At 44.0% G+C, this 22,765-nt stretch overlaps 1 protein-coding gene across 1 annotated transcript in view; it reads left to right on the forward strand.

Annotated features, from left to right (window-relative positions):
- YLPM1 (YLP motif containing 1) overlaps positions 1–18,378 on the forward strand; it is an 87,920-nt gene extending 69,542 nt beyond the window's left edge. Inside the window, exons 19-21 of the mRNA XM_077267431.1 lie at positions 17,689–17,810; positions 17,905–18,065; positions 18,218–18,378. Coding sequence (XP_077123546.1) covers positions 17,689–17,810; positions 17,905–18,051 — 269 coding nt within the window. The 3' untranslated portion in view covers positions 18,052–18,065; positions 18,218–18,378. The remainder of the gene's footprint in view (positions 1–17,688; positions 17,811–17,904; positions 18,066–18,217) is intronic.
- The last annotated feature ends 4,387 nt before the right edge of the window (positions 18,379–22,765 follow it).

Consider the following 22,765-nt stretch of genomic DNA (forward strand, 5'->3'; position numbering starts at 1 on the left):
ACTAGGGGCCTAGGAAGGCTAGTGCCAAGACAAAGAATGAGTGTGCCATTTGTAAAACCACACTGGCAGTTCAGTGGCAGAAGGATCTCTGCGCTGACTGCATACAGAAAACAATATGGGAAGAGACCCCCGATTTCGCCACGAGCCTTGGGGCCATAATCGGGGCAGAGGTGAAAGGTTCCCTAAAGTCCGCTTTGAAAAAGGGAAGCAAGAGATTTCGGGGACTTGTTCCGGATTCAGAGGCCTTACAATCCGGTGGGAATCCTCGTCTCCCTTCTCCCCATCCTACTACTCCTCTTCGGACAGTGATGTAGACGGCGGACCTTTCTTTCTGGCCGAGGACACTGATAGACTGGTTAGGGCAGTCAGGTCAACAGTGGGCCTAAGAGTATGTGCACACGTCCGGATTTCTTGCAGAAATTTTCTGTTAAGAACTCCGCATTTTTTTTTTCCTTTTTTTCCGTTTTTTTCGCGGTTTTTTTTTAGCATTCTGCAAGCGTAATTAGCTTGCAGAATGCTAAAGTTTTCCAAGCGATCTGTAGCATCGCTTGGAAAACTGACTGACAGGTTGGTCACACTTGTCAAACATAGCGTTTGACAAGTGTGACCATCTTTTTACTATAGATGCTGCCTATGCAGCATCTATAGTAAAAGATAGAATGTTTAAAAAAATTAAAAAAATGGTTATACTCACCTGCAGGCGTCCGTTCCTATAGATGCCGGTGTGGTTCAGGACCTTCCATGACATCGCGGTCACGTGAGCGGTCACATGACCGGTCTCGACCAATCACAAGACCGTGACGTCATCGCAGGTCCTTCACCGCACACCAGCTATAGAAACCGAAGCGGCAGCATGCAGCGGAGAGGCGGGAAGACATCGAAGGTGAGTATAGGACTATTTTTTATTTTAATTCTTTTTTTTGGACCAATTATATGGTGCCCAGTCCGTGGAGGAGAGTCTCCTCTCCTCCACCCTGGGTACCAACCGCACATAATCTGCTTACTTCCCGCATGGTGTGCACAGCCCCGTGCGGGAAGTAAGCAGATCAGTGCACTCCTAGGTGTGCGGAATCCCCTGCAATTCCGCATTTTAATGAACATGTTGCTTTTTTTTTCGCGATGCGATTTTTTCGCGGAAAAAAAGGCTACATTTGCACAAAAAATGCGGAATACACTGAAAATAATGGGAGGCATATGTTAGCGTTTTTTCGCGTTTTTATCACGTTTTTATAGCAAAAAAACACAAAAAATACTGAACGTGTGCACATGGCCTAAAGGAGGAAAAAACAACTAAATCCTTAGATGTTATTGGGGGCCTGGAGGAAAGAAGGAAACGCACCTTTCCAGTTAGCAATAGGATAGGGGCGATCATAGAGAAGGTGTGGAAGAAGCCGGAGAGGTCTTGTAGCCTGCCCTCCTCTTCCAAGAGGAGAATCCCTTTTGAGGAAAACTACTCGGAGGGTTGGGAGAAAATCCCTAAGATAAACAGCCCAGTAGATAAGCTCTCTAAAAATTGTCCCTGCCCTTGGAGGACTCCGGCACCCATTAGATAAAATAGCAGATGGGTTCCTGAAGCACACCTGGGAGGCAGCCGCAGTGGGTTTGAAGCTGGCAATATCTGGGATGTGTACTGCCCCTTCCAATTATGGTCTTGCAGCACTTGAAGGAACAGCTGAGGAGTAAGGTTCCTAGGGATGAAATCCTTGCAAATATGACTCAGTTGCAAGGAGCAGCGGACTTCCTGGCAGACTCCTCAGCAGATTCTGTGAGGTTGGCAGCTAGGGCGGCAAGCCTATCCAATGCGGCTAGACGGGCCTTGTGGCTAAAAGGGTGTCCGGGAGACCTGCCTTAAAAAAATAAAAAAAAAATAGACTCTGCTCCATCATGTGTGACAGTCAGTTTCTCTTCGGTCAGAAACTAAAGGACATCTTAGAGAAGGCAGGGGATAAAAAGAAGGGGTTTTCCCTGGAGAGGCTAGCATGCCGCCTTCTCAAATGAGAAAATTTTATAGGGGTCGTCCCCCTGGAGAAAGTAAGAGCTGGGACTTCAAAGACAGGAAAGGGTCTGGATATATGTTCAGGGGACCCTCTACATAGTCAAAAAAGCCCCCTCCAATGACATCAGGTCAGAGGTAGGGGGATGCTCTTTCTCCCTGCCTTGGTGAACATCTCCCCCAGACGCTGGATCCTAAGTGTCATCAATGATGGTCTGATGATGGACTTCGTCCATCCACCCTGGCAGACATTTATGTTAACACCTTGCAGGAAATCACCAGGAGAACAGCTAGCCCTGGAGGTGGAGATTTTAGGACTGGTGCAAAGGTGCGTTCTGCGAGACGTCCTGGTGGAAAAGATAGAAAGGGGATTTTATTCCCCCCTCTTTTTGATGCAGAAGCCGGACGGTTCTTTAAGGACTAAAGTCAACCTGAGGAAGCTCAACCGATGGGTTGTGAATTACTCTTTAACCCCTTCATGACCCAGCCTATTTTGGCCTTAATGACCTTGCCGTTTTTTGCAATTCTGACCAGTGTCCCTTTATGAGGTAATAACTCAGGAACGCTTCAACGGATCCTAGCGATTCTGAGATTGTTTTTTCGTGACATATTGGGCTTCATGATAGTGGTAAATTTAGGTCGATAATTTCTGAGTTTATTTGTGAAAAAAACGGAAATTTGGTGAAAATTTTGAAAATTTCGCAATTTTCACATTTTTAATTTTTATTCTGTTAAACCAGAGAGTTATGTGACACAAAATAGTTAATAAATAACATTTCCCACATGTCTACTTTACATCAGCACAATTTTGGAAACAAATTTTTTTTTTGCTAGGAAGTTATAAGGGTTAAAATTTGACCAGTGATTTCTCATTTTTACAACAAAATTTACAAAACCATTTTTTTTAGGGACCACCTCACATTTGAAGTCAGTTTGAGGGTTCTATATGGCTGAAAATACCCCAAAGTGACACCATTCTAAAAACTGCACCCCTCAAGGTGCTCAAAACCACATTCAAGAAGTTTATTAACCCTTCAGGTGTTTCACAGCAGCAGAAGCAACATGGAAGGAAAAAATGAACATTTAACTTTTTAGTCACAAAAATGATATTTTAGCAACAATTTTTTTATTTTCCCAAGGGTAAAAGGAAAAACTGGACCACGAACGATGTTGTACAATTTGTCCTGAGTACGCTGATACCTCATATGTGGGGGTAAACCACTGTTTGGGCATACGGCAGGGCTTGGAAGGAAAGGAGCGCCATTTGACTTTTTGAATGAAAAATTGGCTCCAATCTTTAGCGGACACCATGTCGCGTTTGGAGAGCCCCCGTGTGCCTAAACATTGGAGCTCCCCCACAAGTGACCCCATTTTGGAAACTAGACCCCCCAAGGAACTTATCTAGAAGCATAGTGAGCACTTTAAACCCCAAGGTGCTTCACAAATTGATCCGTAAAAATGAAACAGTACTTTTTTTTCACAAAAAAATTATTTTAGCCTCAATTTTTTCATTTTCACATGGGCAACAGGATAAAATGGATCCTAAAATTTGTTGGACAATTTCTCCTGAGTACACTGATACCTCACATGTGGGGGTAAACCACTGTTTGGGCACATGGTAAGGCTCGGAAGGGAAGGAGCGCCATTTGACTTTTTGAATGAAAAATGATCTCCATCGCTAGCAGAGACCATGTCACGTTTGGAGAGCCCCCGTGTGCCTAAACATTGGAGCGCTCCCACAAGTGACCCCATTTTGGAAAGTAGACCCCCAAAGGAACTTATCTAGAAGCATAGTGAGCACTTTAAACTCTCAGGTGCTTCACAAATTGATCCGTAAAAATGAAAAAGTACTTTTTTTTCACACAAAATTTCTTTTAGCCTCAATTTTTTCATTTTCACATGGGCAACAGGATAAAATGGATCCTAAAATTTGTTGGGCAATTTCTGCTGAGTATGTTGATACCTCATATGTGGGGGTAAACCACTGTTTGGGTGCACGGCAAGGCTCGGAAGGGGAGGCGTGCCATTTGACTTTTTGAATGGAAAATTAGCTCCAATCGTTAGCGAACACCATGTCGCGTTTGGAGAGCCCCTGTGTGCCTAAACATTGGAGCTCCCCTACACGTGACCCCATTTTGGAAACTAGACCCCCCAAGGAACTTATCTAGATGCATAGTGAGCACTTATAACCCCCAGATGCTTCACAGAAGTTTATAACGCAGAGCCGTGAAAATAAAAAATAATTTTTCTTTCCTCAAAAATGATTTTTAGCCCAGGATTTTTTAATTTTCCAAGGGTAATAGGAGAAATTGGACCCCAAATGTTGTTGTCCAGTTTGTCCTGAGTACGATGATACCCCATATGTGGGGGTAAACCACTGTTTGGGCACACGGCAGGGCTCGGAAGGGAAGGCACGCCATTTGGCTTTTTGAATGGAAAATTAGCTCCAATCATTAGCGGACACCATGTCACGTTTGGAGAGCCCCTGTGTGCCTAAACATTGGAGCTCCCTAACAAGTGACCCCATTTTGGAAACTAGACCCCCCAAGGAACTTATCTAGATGCATAGTGAGCACTTATAACCCCCAGATGCTTCACAGAAGTTTATAACGCAGAGCCGTGAAAATAAAAAATAATTTTTCTTTCCTCAAAAATGATTTTTAGCCCAGGATTTTTTAATTTTCCAAGGGTAATAGGAGAAATTGGACCCCAAATGTTGTTGTCCAGTTTGTCCTGAGTACGATGATACCCCATATGTGGGGGTAAACCACTGTTTGGGCACATGCCGGGGCTCGGAAGGGAAGTAGTGACGTTTTGGAATGCAGACTTTGATGGAATGCTCTGCGGGCGTCACGTTGCATTTGCAGAGCCCCTGATGTGCCTAAACAGTAGGAACTCCCCACAAGTGACTCCATTTTGGAAACTAGACCCCCCAAGGAACTTATCTAGATGTGTGGTGAGCACTTTGAACCCCCAAGTGCTTCACAGAAGTTTATAACGCAGAGCCGTGAAAATAATAAATGTGTTTCCTTTCCTCAAAAATATTTTTTTAGCCCAGAATTTTTTATTTTCACAAGGGTAACAGGAGAAATTGGGCCCCAATAGTTGTTGCCCAGTTTGTTGTGAGTACAGTGATACCCCATATGTGGGGGTAAACCACTGTTTGGGCGCACGTCAGGGCTCGGAAGGGAAGTAGTGACATTTGAAATGCAGACTTTGATGGAATGGTCTGCGGGCGTCACGTTGCATTTGCAGAGCCCCTGATGTGCCTAAACAGTAGAAACACCCCACAAGTGACCCCATTTTGGAAACTAGACCCCCCAAGGAACTTATCTAGATGTGTGATGTGCACGTTCAACCCCCAAGTGCTTCACAGAAGTTTACAACGCAGAGCCGTGAAAATAAAAAATCATTCTTCTTTCCTCAAAAATTATGTCTTAGCAAGTAATTTTTTATTTTTGCAAGGGTAACAGGAGAAATTGGACCCCAACAGTTGTTGCCCAGTTTGTCCTGAGTACGCTGGTACCCCAAATGTGGGGGTAAACCACTGTTTGGGCACACGTCGGGGCTTGGAAGGGAGGGAGCACCATTTGACTTTTTGAATGCAAGATTGGCTGGAATCAATGGTGGCGCCATGTTGCGTTTGGAGACCCCTGATGTGCCTAAACAGTGGAAACCCCTCATTTCTAACTTCAACACTAACCCCAACACACCCCTAACCCTAATCCCAACTGTAGCCATAACCCTAATCCCAACCCTAACCCCAACACACCCCTAACCACAACCCTAACCCCAACACACCCGTAACCCTAATTCCAACCCTAGCCCTAATTCCAACCCTAACCCTAAGGGTATGTGCCCACGTAGCGGATTCGTGTGAGATTTTTCCGCACGACTTTTTAAAAATCTGCAAGTAAAAGGCACTGCGTTTTACCTGCGGATTTACAGCAGATTTCCAGTGTTTTTTTGTGCGGATTTCACCTGCGGATTCCTATTGAGGAACAGGTGTAAAACGCTGCGGAATCCGCACAAAGAATTGACATGCTGTGGAAAATACAACGCAGCATTTCTGCACGGAATTTTCCGCATTATGGGCACAGCGGATTTGGTTTTCCATAGGTGTACACGGTACTGTAAACCTGATGGAAAACTGCTACGAATTCGCAGCGGCCAATCCGCTGCGGATCCGCGGCCAATCCGCTGCGGATCCGCGGCCAATCCGCTGCGGATCCGCGGCCGATCCGCTGCGGATCCGCGGCCGATCCGCTGCGGATCCGCTGCCAAATCCGCACATGCCATAACCCTAACCCTACCCGTAACCCTAACCCTAGTTCTAACCCTAACCCTAGTTCTAACCCTAACCCTAGTGGAAAAAAAAAATATATATATTTTCTTTATTTTATTATTGTCCCTATCTATGGGGGTGATAAAGGGGGGGGTTTATTTATAATTTTTTTTATTTTGATCGCTGTGGTAGAACCTACCACAGCGATCAAAATGTACCTGTAAGGAATCTGCCGGCCGGCGGGCGTACTGAGCATGCGCCCGCCATTTTGGAAGATGGCGGCGCCCAGCGAGGAGACGGCCGGACACCGGGAGGATCGGTAAGTATGAAGGGGTGGTGGGGGGGTGGATCTGAGCACAGGGGGGGTGATCGGAGGACGGGGGGAGCGGACAGCAGGACGGGGGAGCGGGCAGGAGCACGGGGCAGCGGAGCACAGGGGGGCGATCGGTGGGGTGGGGGGTGGTCACTTCAGGTTTTCCAGCCATGGCCGATGGTATTGCAGCATCGGCCATGGCTGGATTGTAATATTTCACCTGTTTTTTAGGTGAAATATTACAAATCGCTCTGATTGGCAGTTTCACTTTCAACAGCCAATCAGAGCGATCGTAGCCACGGGGGGGTGAAGCCACCCCCCCTGGGCTGAAGCACCACTCCCCCTGTCTCTGCAGATCGGGTGAAAATGGAGTTAACCCTTTCACCCGATCTGCAGGAGCGCGATCATTCCATGACGCATACGCTGCGTCATAGGTCGTTTTGGCACCGACTTTCATGACGCAGCGTATGCGTCAAAGGTCGTTAAGGGGTTAAAAATGGATTCGGTAAACACTGCTATAAAGCTGTTGTTCCAGGACTGCTTCTTGGCGGTCATAGACTTGAAAGATATTTATTACCACATCCCAATCCATTGAGACCATCAAAAGTTCCTAATGATGGCTCTGTATGTCCAGGGGCAAGTCCTCCCATTTGGCCTGTCAGTGGCCCCAAGGGTGTTTATCAAGGTAATGTTGGAGGTGATGGCTTATCTTCATTCTTGGGACATTATCATCCCGTACCTAGACGACTTCCTTATAGTTGGGATGTTGGAAGATCACAGTGTAGAACAAGTGACGGAAGTGACTGCGACCCTAAAGGAGCTAGACTGAGCTACTCTCAAATCAAAGCTAAGAGCAGAAAAGATGCTATCCTTCCTCGCGTTAGTTCTGGACTTCAAAGCCAGGTCTGTCTACTACCAGAGAGCAAGATAGCCAAAATAATGGGAGTAGCAGTACAGCAGCCCATGATGACATGACATTGCTAGGGTCACTAACATCCTGCATACCGGCAGTAAGATGGGCACAGTTTCACCTAAGGCAGCTACAGTGGGAGGTCCTGTCAGCGCAGAGGTCGTTAATAGAGCATTTAGAGGGAAAAGTACATCTTTCCTTAGCTGTGAGATTCCCTTGCCTGGTGGACAGTAAGAGAGCATTTGCCATCGGGTCCAGTGGTTGGGCTCGGTGAAGGATGTAATCGCGACAGACGCAAGTGGTACCGGAAGGGAAGCACATCTAAGGTCCTACTCTGTGCAGGGAGCCTGGTCTCCTCTAGCGAGCGAGCAGGGTTCAAACGTAAAGGAGCTGTGGGCTGTGGAAAGAGCCTTAAGACACTTTCTCTCCTTCTGGGTTGCCATGCCCGGGTCATGTCGGACAATCGTGCGGTGGTGGCTTATATCAACCGCCTGGGGAACGAAGTCTCATACCCTTATGGGGGCAGCAAACATCCTGATCTAGCTAGCAGAACACCACCTGTTATCACTTACGGCACTTCACATAAGGGGTATAGAAAACAGAAAAGCAGACTTCCTGAATCGTGAGACACTGAGGCAAGGAGAATGGGCCCTAAATCCTCGAGTTTTCCAGCAAATAGTGCAGGCATGGGTCAGGCCGGAGATGGACCTGTTTTGCCAATTTACACAACAGGAAAGTGAGGAACTTCTGCTCGTTAGACCGAAGAGAGAATCCATTTGCGGTAGATGCCCTTCAGATACCTTGGAAGTTCAGTATGGCCTGCGTTTTCCCCCTGATAGTGATGTATTCCATTGGTCGTGAGAAAGATCAGAGAGGATCAGGCGAGAGTAATTCTCATTGCTCCATTTTGGCCGAGGAGACCGTGGTTCTCCCTTCTAAGGGGGATGTCTGTTACTGATCCATGGATTCTACCAGAGATCCTGGACCTGCTTACCCAGGGACCAGTATGCCACTCTCAAGTGAAGGGCTTCCATCTGGCAGCATGGAATTTGAGAGGGCATTACTGAGTTGGCAGGGATTCTCACCAGGGCTAGTCTCCACCCTGTTGAAAAGTAGGAAACGGATTACAAATTTCTATGGTAGAACTGGGAAAAATTCCAGGAGTTTTTAGGGCAACCCTTTGGGGGGGGGGGGGGGGAGGTTGAAGCTCCGGTAGGGGCTATTCTAGAATTTCTACAATTGGGATTGCAACTAGGGTTAGCAACTAGTACTCCCAAGGCACTGGTGTTGGCCTTGGATGCCTTGCAACCTAGCATCCAATAGATGGGTGTCCCAATTTATTAAACACTGTAGTAGATCTAGACCGGTTATAGGTTCACATAATTCCTCCATGGGACCTGAACCTAGTTTTAGAGGAGCGAACTAGAGATCCATTCGAGCCTTTACAGCAGTTACCGGCGAAATTCCTCACGCTTAAAATGGTGTTGCTAGTGGCCTTAGGGTAAGTAATTTACAAGACCTGTCTATATACCCCCCATACACGCAAGTGTTTGAGGACACGGAGGTTCTAAGACCAGATCCTTCCTATCTCCTTAAAGTAGTTCTTAAAAGTCCATAGGAGCCAGGAGATCACCTTACACTCGTTCTGTGATAACCCTAAAAATCCAGGGGAGGAAAAATTCCATACTTTTAAACGTGATGAGGTCCATGTTAGAATACATGTCCCATGACTAGTCAATGGAGGAAAGATCAGTCCTATTCATAGCCTTCCATGGTAGCAGAAAGGGTTACGGCGTATGTAAAGGTACAATTGCCAGACGGATCAGGGAGGCCATTAGCTTATCCTGCTTCTCGAGTGGCTCTCTGTTTCCTGAAGGCATCAAGTCTCACTCCACCAGAGCCGTGGCTACTTCCTGGGCAGAAAAGGTGGAGGTATCGATTGATCAGATCTGTAAGGTTGCTACCTGGTCCTCCCCATCTACTTTCTTTAAACACTACAGGCTTAATCTGTCTTCCTCGGCTGATCTAACGTTTGGTAGAAGGGTGCTGCAAGCGGTGGTCCCTCCCTATATGTTTTCATTTCTCCATAAATTTCTCAGGTGTGCTGTCGTGGGTGAAGGGAAAATACCAAGGTTACTTACCGGCAGCTGTTTTTTCCGGAACCCATGACCACACCCGTTCCCCCTTCTTACTCCTTGGGTGTGCACTTTAGTTTGGGTTCCTTTTGTTGATATAAATGTGGTGTTGGTTTTCTGTGTTAACTAACCGGAGGCCTCGTGCTCTGTAACCCAACTGAAGCGAGGGAGAGGTACTGCCCTTTTATTTCAGTAGGTTTTCTGTCCTGGCTGGGTGGATCCCTCTCTCAGCTGTGCGGTCATGGGTTTTGGAAAAACCGGCGACTGGTAAGTAACCTTGGTGTTTTCCTGGTCACTGGCACAAAGATAGAAATTCTGCCCGGTGCTGCTCCTCATAGTGCTACTCATCTCCAACGGGAGTGTTCCGCTGTTTGTCCTGCCTTGTATCGGGAGGGATTCCCCACTATTTATCAGTTCTAAGAGCTGCTTACAGCTATTTGCGGCTCCTCGGCTCCACATCCGTACTCGCCCCCATAAAAATAACAAATCATCACAAGCTCAGAAATTATACTGAGGCAAAATGACAAAAAATGGCATTCTAAGCTTTTTAGCCCCTATAATGAAAGGGAAAAGGTGTTTACTTTGGGTTTTTAATATATCTTTTTTAACTTTTTTTATTTTAGCCTGTGGGCTGCCGCCGGGTGTTCTAGCGAGTCAGGAGTATATCGGCTGTGCATGCAGTCCTTTCCTCAACCCTGAGATATCAGATGGGATCACAACTCTCCTCTGTAAATAATTCCTTGTTGCTGCTGTAGCTGCCCAGACATGTCTCAAGCTGGCCACCCTGCAAGGACAGGCGTGACACACACTTGGTATGAATAGGTTTAACCCCTTAATGACCGCCGATACATCTTTTAACTGACCTGAGATATAAAAGACTAGCATCCCCATACAGGTGACAACCCAGTAGCTGTCGGCTGGATGCTATAGCTGACAATTTGCTGCATCAGCCAGGATCAGTGTTGTCACCGTCCATATCTGTTTAACCCCTTAGATGCTGCTCTCAATAATGAACTATATTATAAAATGTTTAAAAGAGTGTGGCTTCTCCCTCTTTATCCTCATCGGCATCCTGAGATCGTGATTGTGTGACCCTGTTATCGCAATTCAAGAGCAAATAGCGGCCTTAGAGTCTGCCAGCTACACTGACCTGTTAAAAAGTCAGCGACATTTAGGTGGTAAAAATCAACTTTTTCATTCCTGTCATGCCACTTTGTATTAATTCCTGAATAGCACCTGAAGGGTTAATAAACTACCTGACTACAGTTTTCAGTATGTCAGGAGGTCTTGTTTTTAAAATGGTATCAGTTTTGGGGGTTTCCAATATATAGGACCCCTAAAGTCACTTCAAACCTGGATAGGCCCCTAAAAAAACAATTTTGTACGTTTTGTAAATTTCCTTGAAAGAATTAAAAATTACTGCTACATTTGTAAACCTCCTAAAATGCTAACAAAATAAAATAACATTTTACAAATGGTGCTGATGAAAAGCAGACGTGGGAAATGTTATTAATGTATTGCTATGGTTTGACTATCTGAATTAAAGGAGTAATCATTCAAAGTTTGAGAATTGCTATTTTTTTTTTTTACATTTTTGTCAAATTTCTGATATTTTTTTATAAATAAGCACAAAACATATCAACCTAAGTTTACCATTATTATAAAGTACAATGTGTCACGAAAAAAGTCTCAATCACTGGAATTTGTCGAAGCGTTTGAGTTATTACCAGATGAAGTGACACTGGTCAGATTTTTAAAATTTGGATCTGTCACTAAGGGGTTAGTAAAAACTGGATGTAACAAGAACAAAAAAGTCTTACTGCACAACCTGGTGTATAAAATCTTCTTACTACAGAACTGGGTGTATAAAATCCTCGTACGGTGTAGCCGGGTGTATAAACTGAGACTTTCTCTGATATGTGCCCTTGACTTCTCTTGAGCACAGGTTATGTATTAGTCATTGAGGCGTTCTCCAATATTTGCTGTGTATATACAACTTACGGTGTCTGTTCTGGCACAGTCAGCTGACACGAGGGGCGGAGCATCTGCGCACACATAAGCTGTGATGTCACGTGTACCATGCGGGGTCTATGATGTTTCCTCTCCAGGAGCCATTAGTTATCCTGTTATGTCACATCAGTGGTCAGTCTCGCTGGGTTCTTGACATGTGAGGTTTCTGATGTCTCCTCTCTGGGAGCCGTTAGTTATCCAGTGATGTCACATCTGTGGTCGGTCTCTGCTGAGCTCTGGACATATGGGGACTATGAAGTCTCCTCTCCAAGAGCCATTAGTTATCCTGTGATGTCACATCAATGCTCAGTCTCCGCTGGGCTCAGGACATGTGAGGTCTCTGTCTCCTTAACTTGGCGCCTTTTGTTATCCTGTGATGTCACATCGGTAGTCAGTCTCTGCAGGGCTCTGCATATGTGGGGGTGGGGTCTATGATGCCTCCATCAGGCAGCAGTGTTGTGTCTGTATCTTTGGGGGATCTCTTCTAATGGGTTAGATTCATGGATGTTGGGTACAATAACCTTTAGCAAAACGATTTCGGATCAATGCACCAAAAAACTCCCGCTGATATCTGAGCATTTTCCTTTAACCCTTTTCTGACATCTGACGTACTATCCAGTCCTTTGTGGGCTGGGCCCGTATGACCATGGACTGGATAGCCGAAGCCTATCGGCTGCGCACACGGATGGTGTGCGGCCAGGTGTCAGCTGATTCTCACAGCTGACACCTGGCCGGCACGGACCTCTCCCGGCACTTTAACCCCCGAAACACTGCGATCAAACAAGATTGCATCGTTTCTGTGGCATAGAGAAGCATCGCGCAGGGAGGGGTCTCCCTGCGTGCTTTCCTCAGAACAATGCGAAGTAATCACTTTCTGAGGTTCTCTCTGCCTGCAGACCCCCGGATCCAAGATGGCCGCGGGGTCCTGCAGGGAGGTGGCTTCTCAGTGCCTGCTGAGAGCAAGACCTGAGAAGCCTCCTTAACTGCCTGTCAGATCGCTGATCTGACGCAGTGCTGTGCAAACTGTCAGCGATCTGACTTTGTCCCAGGGTGGGACATCACTGTATAATGTAAAAAAAAAAAAAAAAAAGTTATTCTGTGTAAAAAAAAAAAATAAATTCCTGAAAGTGTGTGGAGATAGAGATAGATATAGATCATAGATAGATAGATATAGATATATATGAGTTTCAATAAATACATTTTTGTGTAAATGTAAGAAAACAAAAGTAGACATTTAGCATCGCCGCGTCGTAACGACCCGACCTATAAAACTGTCCCACTAGTTAACCCCTTCAGTGAACACCGTAAAGAGGCAAAAAACAATGCTTTATCATACCGCCAAACAAAAAGTGGAATAAAACACGATCAAAAAGATGGATATAAATAAACATGGTACCACTGAAAATGTCATCTTGTCCCGCAAAAAACGAGCCACCATACAGCATCATCAACGAAAAAATAAAGTTATAGCTCTCAGAATAAAGCAAGCAAAAACAATTATTTTTATATAAGTTTTATTGTATTAAAGCGCCAAAACTTAAAAAAATATATAAATGATGTATCGCTGTAATCGTACTGACCAGAAGAATAAAACTGCCGTGTCAATTTTACCACATGCGGCTTGGTATTAATGCCCCACCCAAAAGAAATTCATGAATTGCTGTTTTTTGTTCGTTCTGGCTCCCAAAAATCGTAATTAAAAGCGATCAAAAAATGTCATGTGCCCGAAAATGGTACCAGTAAAAACATAACTCATCCCGCAAAAAACAAGACCTCACATGACTCTGGGTCAAAATGTGGAAAAATTATAGCTCTCAAAATGTGGTGATGCAAAAACTATTTTTTGCATTGAAAAGTGTCTTTTAGCGTGTGACAGCTGCCAAACATAAAAATCCTGTATAAATAGTAATTTAAACCCCCCTTTATCACCCCCTTATTTAAGGAAAAATAATAAAATAAAAAAATGTATTTCCATTTTCCCATTAGGGTTAGGATTTGGGCTAAAGTTAGTTAGGGTCGGAATTACGTTTACAGTTGAGGTTAGGGTTCTGATTAGGGTTAGGGGTGTGGTTAGGGTTATGGTTAGGGTTGGAGTTAGAATTGGGGGTTTTCCAATATTTAGGCACATCAGGGGCTCTCCAAATGCGACATGGCGTCCGATCTCAATTCCCGCCAATTCTGTGTTGAAAAAGTCAAAACTGTGCTCCTTCGCTTCCGAGCTCTTCCGTGCGCCTAAACAGTGGTTTACCCCCACATATGGGGTATCAGCGTACTCCGGACAAATTGGACAACAACTTTTGCGGTCCAATTTCTCATGTTTCCCCTGTGAAAATAAAAATTTGGGGGCTAAAAAAAAAATCATTTTTGTGGGGAAAAAAAATGATTTCTTAGATTCACGGCTCTGCGTTACAAACTTTAGTGAAACACTTGTGGGTTCAAAGTTCTCACAACACATCTAGATAAGTTCCTTGGGGGTCTAGTTTCCAAAATTATGTCATTGTGGGGGGGTTTCTACTGTTTAGGCATATCGGTGGCTCTGCAAACGCGACATGACGCCCGCAGACCATTCCATCTAAGTCTGCATTCCAAATGGCGCTCCTTCCCTTCCGAGCTCTGCCATTCGCCCAAACGGTGGTTCACGCCACATGTGGGGTATTGGCTTACTCAGGACAAATTGTACAACAACTTTTGGGGTCCAATTTCTCCCGTTACCCTTGGTAAAATAAAGCAAATTGGATCTGAAGTAAATTTTTTGTGAAAAAAAATAGTTAAATGTTCATATTTTTTTTTTAAAAAAAAACATTACAAAAATTCATGTGAAGCACCTGAAGGGTTAATAAACTTCTTGAATGTGGTTTTGAGCACCTTGAGTTGTGCAGTTTTTGGAATGGTGTCACTTTGGGGTATTTTCTGTTATATAGACCCCTCAAAGTGATTTTCAATGTTATGTGGTCCCTAAAAATAAAAATGGTGGTGTAAAAATGAGAAATCGATGGTCAACTTTTAACTCTCAGGCTAGGTTCACATCATGTTAGTGCCATCTGTTTAACGGATCCGTTACTAAGCGGCAATAACACAATGTAACGGATCCGTTAACGCACCCATTGCCATCCATTATCGTAACGCATGTCAAAATCGGCATGCGTTAGCGATGGTCCGTTACTTTTTGACGCACCTTCGAATGCGATCTACCACGTTTTTGGGTACGTTGAGTCTAACAACACAGTGAACGGACGCATTCGCTGTGCATAGTCCTCCATTACTAACGCATGTCAACGCAATGGTACCATGCGTTAGCGCATGCGTTAATGCGATTGTAGAAAAGGGATCTTGGGCATCAGCATTAGCGCATCCGTTTAACGGATCCGTTAAATGGATGGCACGAACGCGATGTGAACCTTGCCTTATAACTCCCTAACAAAAAAATGTTCTAAAATTGTGCTGATGTAAAGTAGACATGTGGGAAATGTTACTTAAGTATTTTGTGTGACATATCTGTGTGATTTAAAAGCATGAAAATTGGGAAATTTTCACCAAATTTTGGGTGAAAAAAATGGAAGTCATATCAAAGAAATTTTACCACTATCATGAAGTACAATATGTCACGAGAAAACAGTGTCAGAATCACTGGGAACCATTGACGCTTTTCAGAGTTATAACCTCATAAGGGGACAGTGGTCAGAATTGTAAAATATTGGCCCGGTCATTAACATGCAAACCAACCTTGGGGGTAAAGGGGTTATGTTATTATCAATCCTATATATTTCTCCAATGCTTGATAGCCTGAATATAGTCAGACAAAGCCATGGTCTAACAAACAAGTTTTCTGCTTTGTAGATATACACTCCAGAGCCTTATTACCCTTTAATTTACTATACACGAGTCAGACCACAGGTCTACAAAAAATAAATAAAGGTTTCTGGTGCCTTTTTTTTTTTTTTTTTTAAATGATTTAATGTACTTTGCTGAATTAAACAATCCCATTACTTCTGCTGAATTGGTTCTAGTTTTTGAGAGAATTCATGAAAATAATGCTGTCCCCCTATGCGACTTGTGTGTGATAACAGATGCAATTGCTTTGAGTCTTTTGACTCAACATTCTTAGGTAATGAAATATCCCATATAATAATTTTATATTTTATATTACAATTTGTAGGCTTACAATGCTATAAGACACTTTTTGAAGCCAGAATTTTACTGTAATTGACTATTAAATATCTCAAACTAGAGCCAACCTGGTAAACTGAAGACCTATTATTAACCCTGCTGTGGAACCATGACAAAAATCACTGCTTCGGTACCATGGGGTCTATATAACCCCAGGCTCAAAATCGTCATATTTCATTAAAATGAACATGCTGGCTGTTCAGAATAATAATAATAATTCTGTTATCACTTCAGAACACAGTTATGAAATCAGACGTAACTTTGAAGTGATTTGTCATCATCAAACACAAACTGAAATTTATACCAAAATGCTTTACTAATAACTGAAAGTATTCAATTTCAATAAAAAAAGCACAATAACTGCAACTGTGTGGATTTTAGTAAAAACATAATGACAGCGAACGATCTGGCAATAAATTTAGCACTTGCATTCACTGCACGTCGTAGTGCCATGTTCTTCACAAATGAACTTCTTGCAGTCATTGCAAACAAATCTCGTCTTTTTGTCCTTCGATCGAGGACAAACATAGCACCGTTTGCGCTGTCCTCTAACACTGCTGGTGTCACTTGGAACTAGCCATTGTTTATTTACAATTATATTACAAAACCTATTAATAAACAGAAAATATTCAAAAAAAATGTGAGACAATAAAGGTACTATGGGGTCAGGAGAGTCCCAAACACAGAAAATTGAAAATAACTTTGAAACAAAATTTCAAAACAAATTCAAAATATCATCAACATAAGCAGAAATGTTACTTGAAAATACATAGAAGGTCATTGTCTGAGATTGACCAGTTTTAGAAATGTTTCAATTTATTCTGTGCTGGGGTGTATACGAAATCATGGTTCCACAGCAGGGTTAATCAACACCATAAACTAAATATAAAGCCATTCAGACATCACTGGCAACAAAATCACCATATACCAGTGTAATTACCAGCTAACTCTCACTGCCGATAACTGCAAATCGGACACTATATGCATTGTTTTTTCCACATTCAGACTCTTGCCCCACTCATTTTGAATAATTGTGTAGAGCAGGTGTTTCAACAAAGGCTCTTATATTTGATATCTACCAGATATAAATTTTCCCTTATCCAGATGACTACCTAAAATATTCCTACATGAGTAACTGGGAAGGCTTTTTGGGGGAACCTCTCCCACCCTTTGTGTCTGGCAGGAGATCTAGAGAAACGCAGCCAAAACTTCTACATGTTACATACACAGGGAAAGCAATATAAACTACTCATATTCTTGTATCATGCTCCATCCCGCCTACATAATCGTAGCTCCTCCATCTGTAATTATTGGAGAATTGGAATTGCAGAACTCGATCTACCCCTTTTATTTTGGTCATGCCCAAATATACAAAGTTTCTGGGAAATTGTCATGTCTCATGATTTGTAAAGTTATCGTCCTCCATCCTCCTTGCATGCAAAATTGTATTCCATATACCACAATTTTAAATGAGGTTGTAAAGTTAGACACACTTTATTACACATAACATCGGCTGCCTGTAAGTGGAATTTGGTTATTCTCCATTGAACACAGAAATTCCGTCACAAATACAAGATGTCGGACATGTGGAATCTCTTACCGCTGTGCTGAATAACACTTAAATGTAGTGGCCATTAGTTGTCATGGGTCATATAGTAAGCGAGGTTCTTGATCTCCTCTTCGGTCTGTCTAGTTGTCATTGTTTCTGTTTAAACATATTGAGATGCAGACTCTGAGTTTACTTGTATTGCAGATAAAGAATTTGTATCTACTGTTATTATATTCAGAAATATGTTTTTGACCTGAGAGGTTTTTTTTTCGATTATGAAAATTTTAATAAAATTCAATAATAAATAATTCTGTCTGTCTTCCCAGATAAACTAGATGGCTTAAAGACGAAGAAGCGGGACTGGCAGTCAATGGCTGGCTGTATGGAAGATTATTTGCAACTTCCAGATGATTACGACACTCGTGAATCAGCGCCTGGAAAGAAAAGGGTAAATTCTATTTCCGGGTAGCTGGGCATAGTTCTTAATTTACAAGACTAACCTATCCTTGGCTTCAAAATGTACTTGTCCTTTCCCTTCCCAGGTCAGATGGGCAGATCTGGAGGAGAAGAAAGATGCAGACAGGAAAAGGGCAGTTGGATTTATTGTTGGACAAACAGACTGGGAGAAGATCACAGATAAAAGTGGGCACCTGGCCGAGAGAGCACTGAACCGCACAAAGTATATTTAATACTTCCCGTGCCGGTGAGTGGGAGCTTCCGGCCATAACTCCGCCTGGGTCGGCGTATGCACCAGCTGCCCTGTGTACACTGTCCACCCGGGTCTGAGCACAGCACTAGCTTTTTGTGTGTTCAGCGTTGTACATTCATTTATTGATAGGACTTTCTTCATTCCAGGTGGGAAGTCTACCAGGCTGTATCTGCCCTGAGGCGCGGATGAATTTGGTGCCCGTGATCCCTGTAGTAGATGCATGCTGTAATAGTTCAGTGCACATAGTCGGTTTTATATTCTGTTTTAAGTTCTGTGCTCAGTGTATAATAAATGAGCTTTGTCCTGAGATCTTAAGCCTCATCTTTGTCTCAGCGTGTGCCGTTTGTGTTTTTAAAAACATTTTTTTTTTACAAGCGATCTTTGGATGGACGTTTTTCGAGCTTGTGTACCCAAGGAAGCAGTGAGGTGAAGCGTCAAGACAATGGAGTGCACGGCAGCAAGGGCTTACCTGAAGAAGTACTATACAGGCCTGTTCACACTACGCTGTACTGGACACCGCCAATTACTCTACAATAAAAAAAAAATTCCAGAGCTTGGCTCTTTCTCTCATTTCATTGTGGCATGTCATCGATCTTGTGCAGTTTTTTATGCAATTCTAAACTTTCTGCATCCATTGAGCTACCGTCAATTTATATAGGTGCTGTCCATGTCTGTACCACTATGAATATCTAAATGTGAACTTTCTGCACAATGGAAACTTGTTTTTGTTGAAATCCTTGATTTAATGGACTCTTCCTTGCTGCAGAACAATCATGGCAAGAAGCAGTGTGATGTAAAAGCCAACGTTTCCTAGGGTACTTATACCGTATTTTCCGGCGTATAAGACGACTTTTTAACCCCTGAAAATCTTCTTAAAAGTCGGGGGTCGTCTTATACGCCATGTATCGTCTTGTACGCCGGGTGTATATGGTGGGTGGGTGGGGGAGTGGTCCCGATGACTAAGAGGGGGCGTCTCACAGGAAAGTGTGAGTGTAGTATGCCCCATTACCTCATTGTAGCTGCAGCGTCAGCGTGGGGTGCTGGGGAGCGGCGGCGGCTGCTCCTCTTTGTGCCGCGTGGGTGCTGTGGGGCGGCGGCTCCTCTTCGTGCAGCGTCGGGGCTCTGTGCTGTGGGGCGACGGCGGCGTATCTTGCATGCAGAGTCAGTCGGGGCTCCTCCGGCATCTCCTCAAAGCCCAGAGGCACCGGCAGCTCCATTGCTGCGATGCGGTGGCCTCCGGGAAAATGGCCGCTGGGGGCGGCGCATGCTCAGATTCAGATCTCGTCCCGAGATCTCGGGAGACGAGATCTGAATCTGAGCATGTGCCGCCCCCAGCGGCCATTTTCCCAGAGGCCGCCGCATCGCAGCAATGGAGCTGCCGGTGCCTCCGGGCTTTGAGGAGATGCCGGAGGAGCCCCAACTGACTCTGCATGCAAGATACTCTGCAAAATACGCCGCCCCACAGCACAGAGCCCCGACGCTGCACGAAGAGGAGCCGCCACCCCACAGCACCCACGCGGCACAAAGAGGAGCAGCCGCTCCCCAGCACCCCACGCTGACGCTGCAGCTACAAGGAGGTAATGGGGCATACTCCACTCACACTTTCCTGTGAGACGCCCCCTCTTCGTCATCGGGACCACTCCCCCCCCCCCCCCCCCCCCCCAAAAAAAAAAAAAAAAAGGCGCATTAGTCACTGGCCCTATAAGACGCAATATAGCGTATAAGACCACCCCCGATTTTTAAGAAGATTTTATATTTTAACTGGAAAAGTTGGGGGGGGGGGGGGGGGTCGTCTTATACGCCGGAAAATACGGTAATTGTTGGATTTGGCTTTTTTAAGTGTTTTAATGCATCTCAGCTGAACATTGTTTTGCATAGTTTGTTTGCTAATCTTTTATATATTGAAAAAAAACAACAAACATTTACACAAGTAAAGGCAGTGGCAACATATGATCAGACCTCCTGCTGCTAAAGATTTTTTTCTATGCTGCTGGCAGGATTGTAAAAAATAAATCTACTCTACTGGAACATTGGTGCTTTTTTTAAAAATTTTTTACTTGATTACACTTTTAGGTGGTGTTTTGCATTGTTGTGACTGGGTGTTGCTCTGTTTTATTTGAGTAACATGACGGGAGTAGATGAAGTCCTCCATACCACGCGGTCAGTGATTGGCTTCTACACCGTAGTATTGTCTTAACTGTTAACTTTTCTGACCTTATGCCATAATACGGTGTAAATAGAAAACACTGATGGGTAGTGACTCCAGCGTATGGGTAGACGGGACATCAAAAGGGTGTGAATTGTTTGGCATGACTTTGTTTTCATAGGGGAAAGCCTGAACCATTCCCATGCCTTCCAGCGAAGACTGCAGGTGGAGTTGGGCAACTGTGAGTAGTGAGAACTGTGGGCTAAAGCCATCTGGATCACCTTCTAGGTAAATTGTAAAGAATGTGCTTATTCAGGAGCATTATACAGTGTTGTAAGGAACCAGCCTGGAGAACTGTAAAGGAAGATCACACCTGGAGAACTCACCTTTTGGTATGGAGTGCAAAAAGCACCTTCCCTACAGACTGCTTCTACGTAATTCTGCCTGACGAGCTTTCCACCCAAGAGCTTTCCAGAAACTAGTCTTCTATTGCAAGTATGAGCACCCACCCAAGTCATAATTTGGATCGCAAACCACATATTTGACAGGCATTCATCGTTGAATGTTCTAACAGCCGCCTTGTGTCATGGAAGGGCTTGCCATCCCCTTTTTCATGTGGGGGAACAGGCTTGGGTCATGGTATTGAGTGTCTTCAGCACCTTCATGACCGGCAACCTTTGTCATTCAAGCATACATGTTGGGAGACACCCTGCCTTTATTGTGTTGAGCCTGCCACTTGGTTAAGATATAAGGCTACGTTCACACGATCCGGATTTTGATCCGGATCCGTAGCGGATTTTCAGCTGCGGATCCGGATCAGTTTTCCATGTTGGTTACAGTACAATGTAACCCAATGGAAAACCAAAACCGCTGTGCTAACGATCCGTTTTTCCGCTGGAAAATCCGCGCGGATTTTCCAGCGGAAAAAAGAAGTAGCATGTCAATTCTTGCAGCGGATTCCGCACCGGTTTTCCAGCAACTCCAATAGGAAACTGCTATTGGAAACCCGCAGTGGAAAACGCTGAAGAAAAAGGATCAGAAAACGCAGCTCAAATTCACTGCGGAATTTAGCTGCCGTTTTCCAAAAACGGGCAGGAAAAAAAAAGGATGTAAATCCTGATCGTGTGAACGTAGCCTAACCATTTGAAACATGGTTTTGTGAAAGAACAAATTCCTTTTTGTCTGGTCTCAATCTTTTTATAACTCCTTTATCACGGTGATCAAATAACGCTGATGGGTAGGGAAGTTTCACACTTCTATTGGCTACATATTTGGTGGGGGTGAACTTTTTCCTTTGTTACAATACTTAAATGTGTTTACATGTGCTAATAAAGCAGAAATCTCGAGTCCACTACACAAGGGTGAGCTGTATTCATTTCTCGATCGCTCGTAAAACAAATCTTAATTTGAAGTTCAAAAGACAGTGGATTTTGCTCATAGTATGGAACTCAATTGATATATTTAAGACAGACAAGGCCCTACATTGTTCAGTGCATAAAATTCCCCACTCGGATCATAGTATGCAGCAATATCATGTTCATGGTGGGGTAGACTCCACATCCACAGCATGTTGAGTACCCTACTCTGCTCATGCATCTTGCTCCGTCAGCATCCTTAATGACGGACTGGCTGTATGTATTTGTGTGAGCACTTCATCTAGATCAATGTAAGAAATACCCTTTAGCATTATAATTGATTACAGAGACATCAATTCCTTATGGTCCTTTCTATAATGTCATAATTATCAAAATGGAGTAATGTCATAATTACCAGAATTGAGCCTTTACCCACTCATGTCTCTGTATCTATAGCTCACTGGCATCTCTTGGTGCCTCCCTGGTTATGCCACCTTGGTGTGGCCCTCGCCTCCTTGGTATGACCAAGTTCTCTCACTGACCTATCCCTGAATTCCAACAAACTCATTCCTATAAATTCCCCCTCCTCTCCCTTCTAACACTTGGGTCTTTTATTTCCCTTTTGGGACTCCCTTCTGTCCACTTCCCCCTCCAACTTGGAGACGCCATCTCACTTTATGACCTAATAACTGCTTTGAGCTACCTGTCCTTTCCCTATAACTTGCTTACAAAGGCTCCTCTGGTCCTGTCTTTGTTTTTTTTTACTTTTTTTTTTTTTCCCTTTTCCCTGTATTATCATATTCTCTGGACCTCTAGATCCACCCAACAATATAGCATTGTCCTTATTGATGAGTTAAAAAGTCAGAATGTCACTGGAATAGCAGAACACTTTTTAGTTTTGCTAGGTTATCGTCCTGATCTTATGGTCTGGAGTCTAGACACCTGCCATTCAACAGCCAGAGCATAGCAAAGAACCATGTGGAAAAATGCCGTAAGTGCAAAGATGCAAACAAGGGCAGGGCCACGTGGTACAGCATAATGATGGGTGCATCGAGAATACAGATCAGCGCTGTACCATGTTGTGCAGCACAAGAATGGATGTATCAAAGATACAGCCAAGTGGTGGAGTGCGTCACAGAAAAGCGCTAGGACAGGTATATCAAGCAGCAAACAGAAAAGCACTGCATGGCATT

Source organism: Ranitomeya variabilis, chromosome 1 (genome assembly GCF_051348905.1).
Source record: "Ranitomeya variabilis isolate aRanVar5 chromosome 1, aRanVar5.hap1, whole genome shotgun sequence".
Lineage (NCBI taxonomy): Eukaryota > Metazoa > Chordata > Amphibia > Anura > Dendrobatidae > Ranitomeya > Ranitomeya variabilis.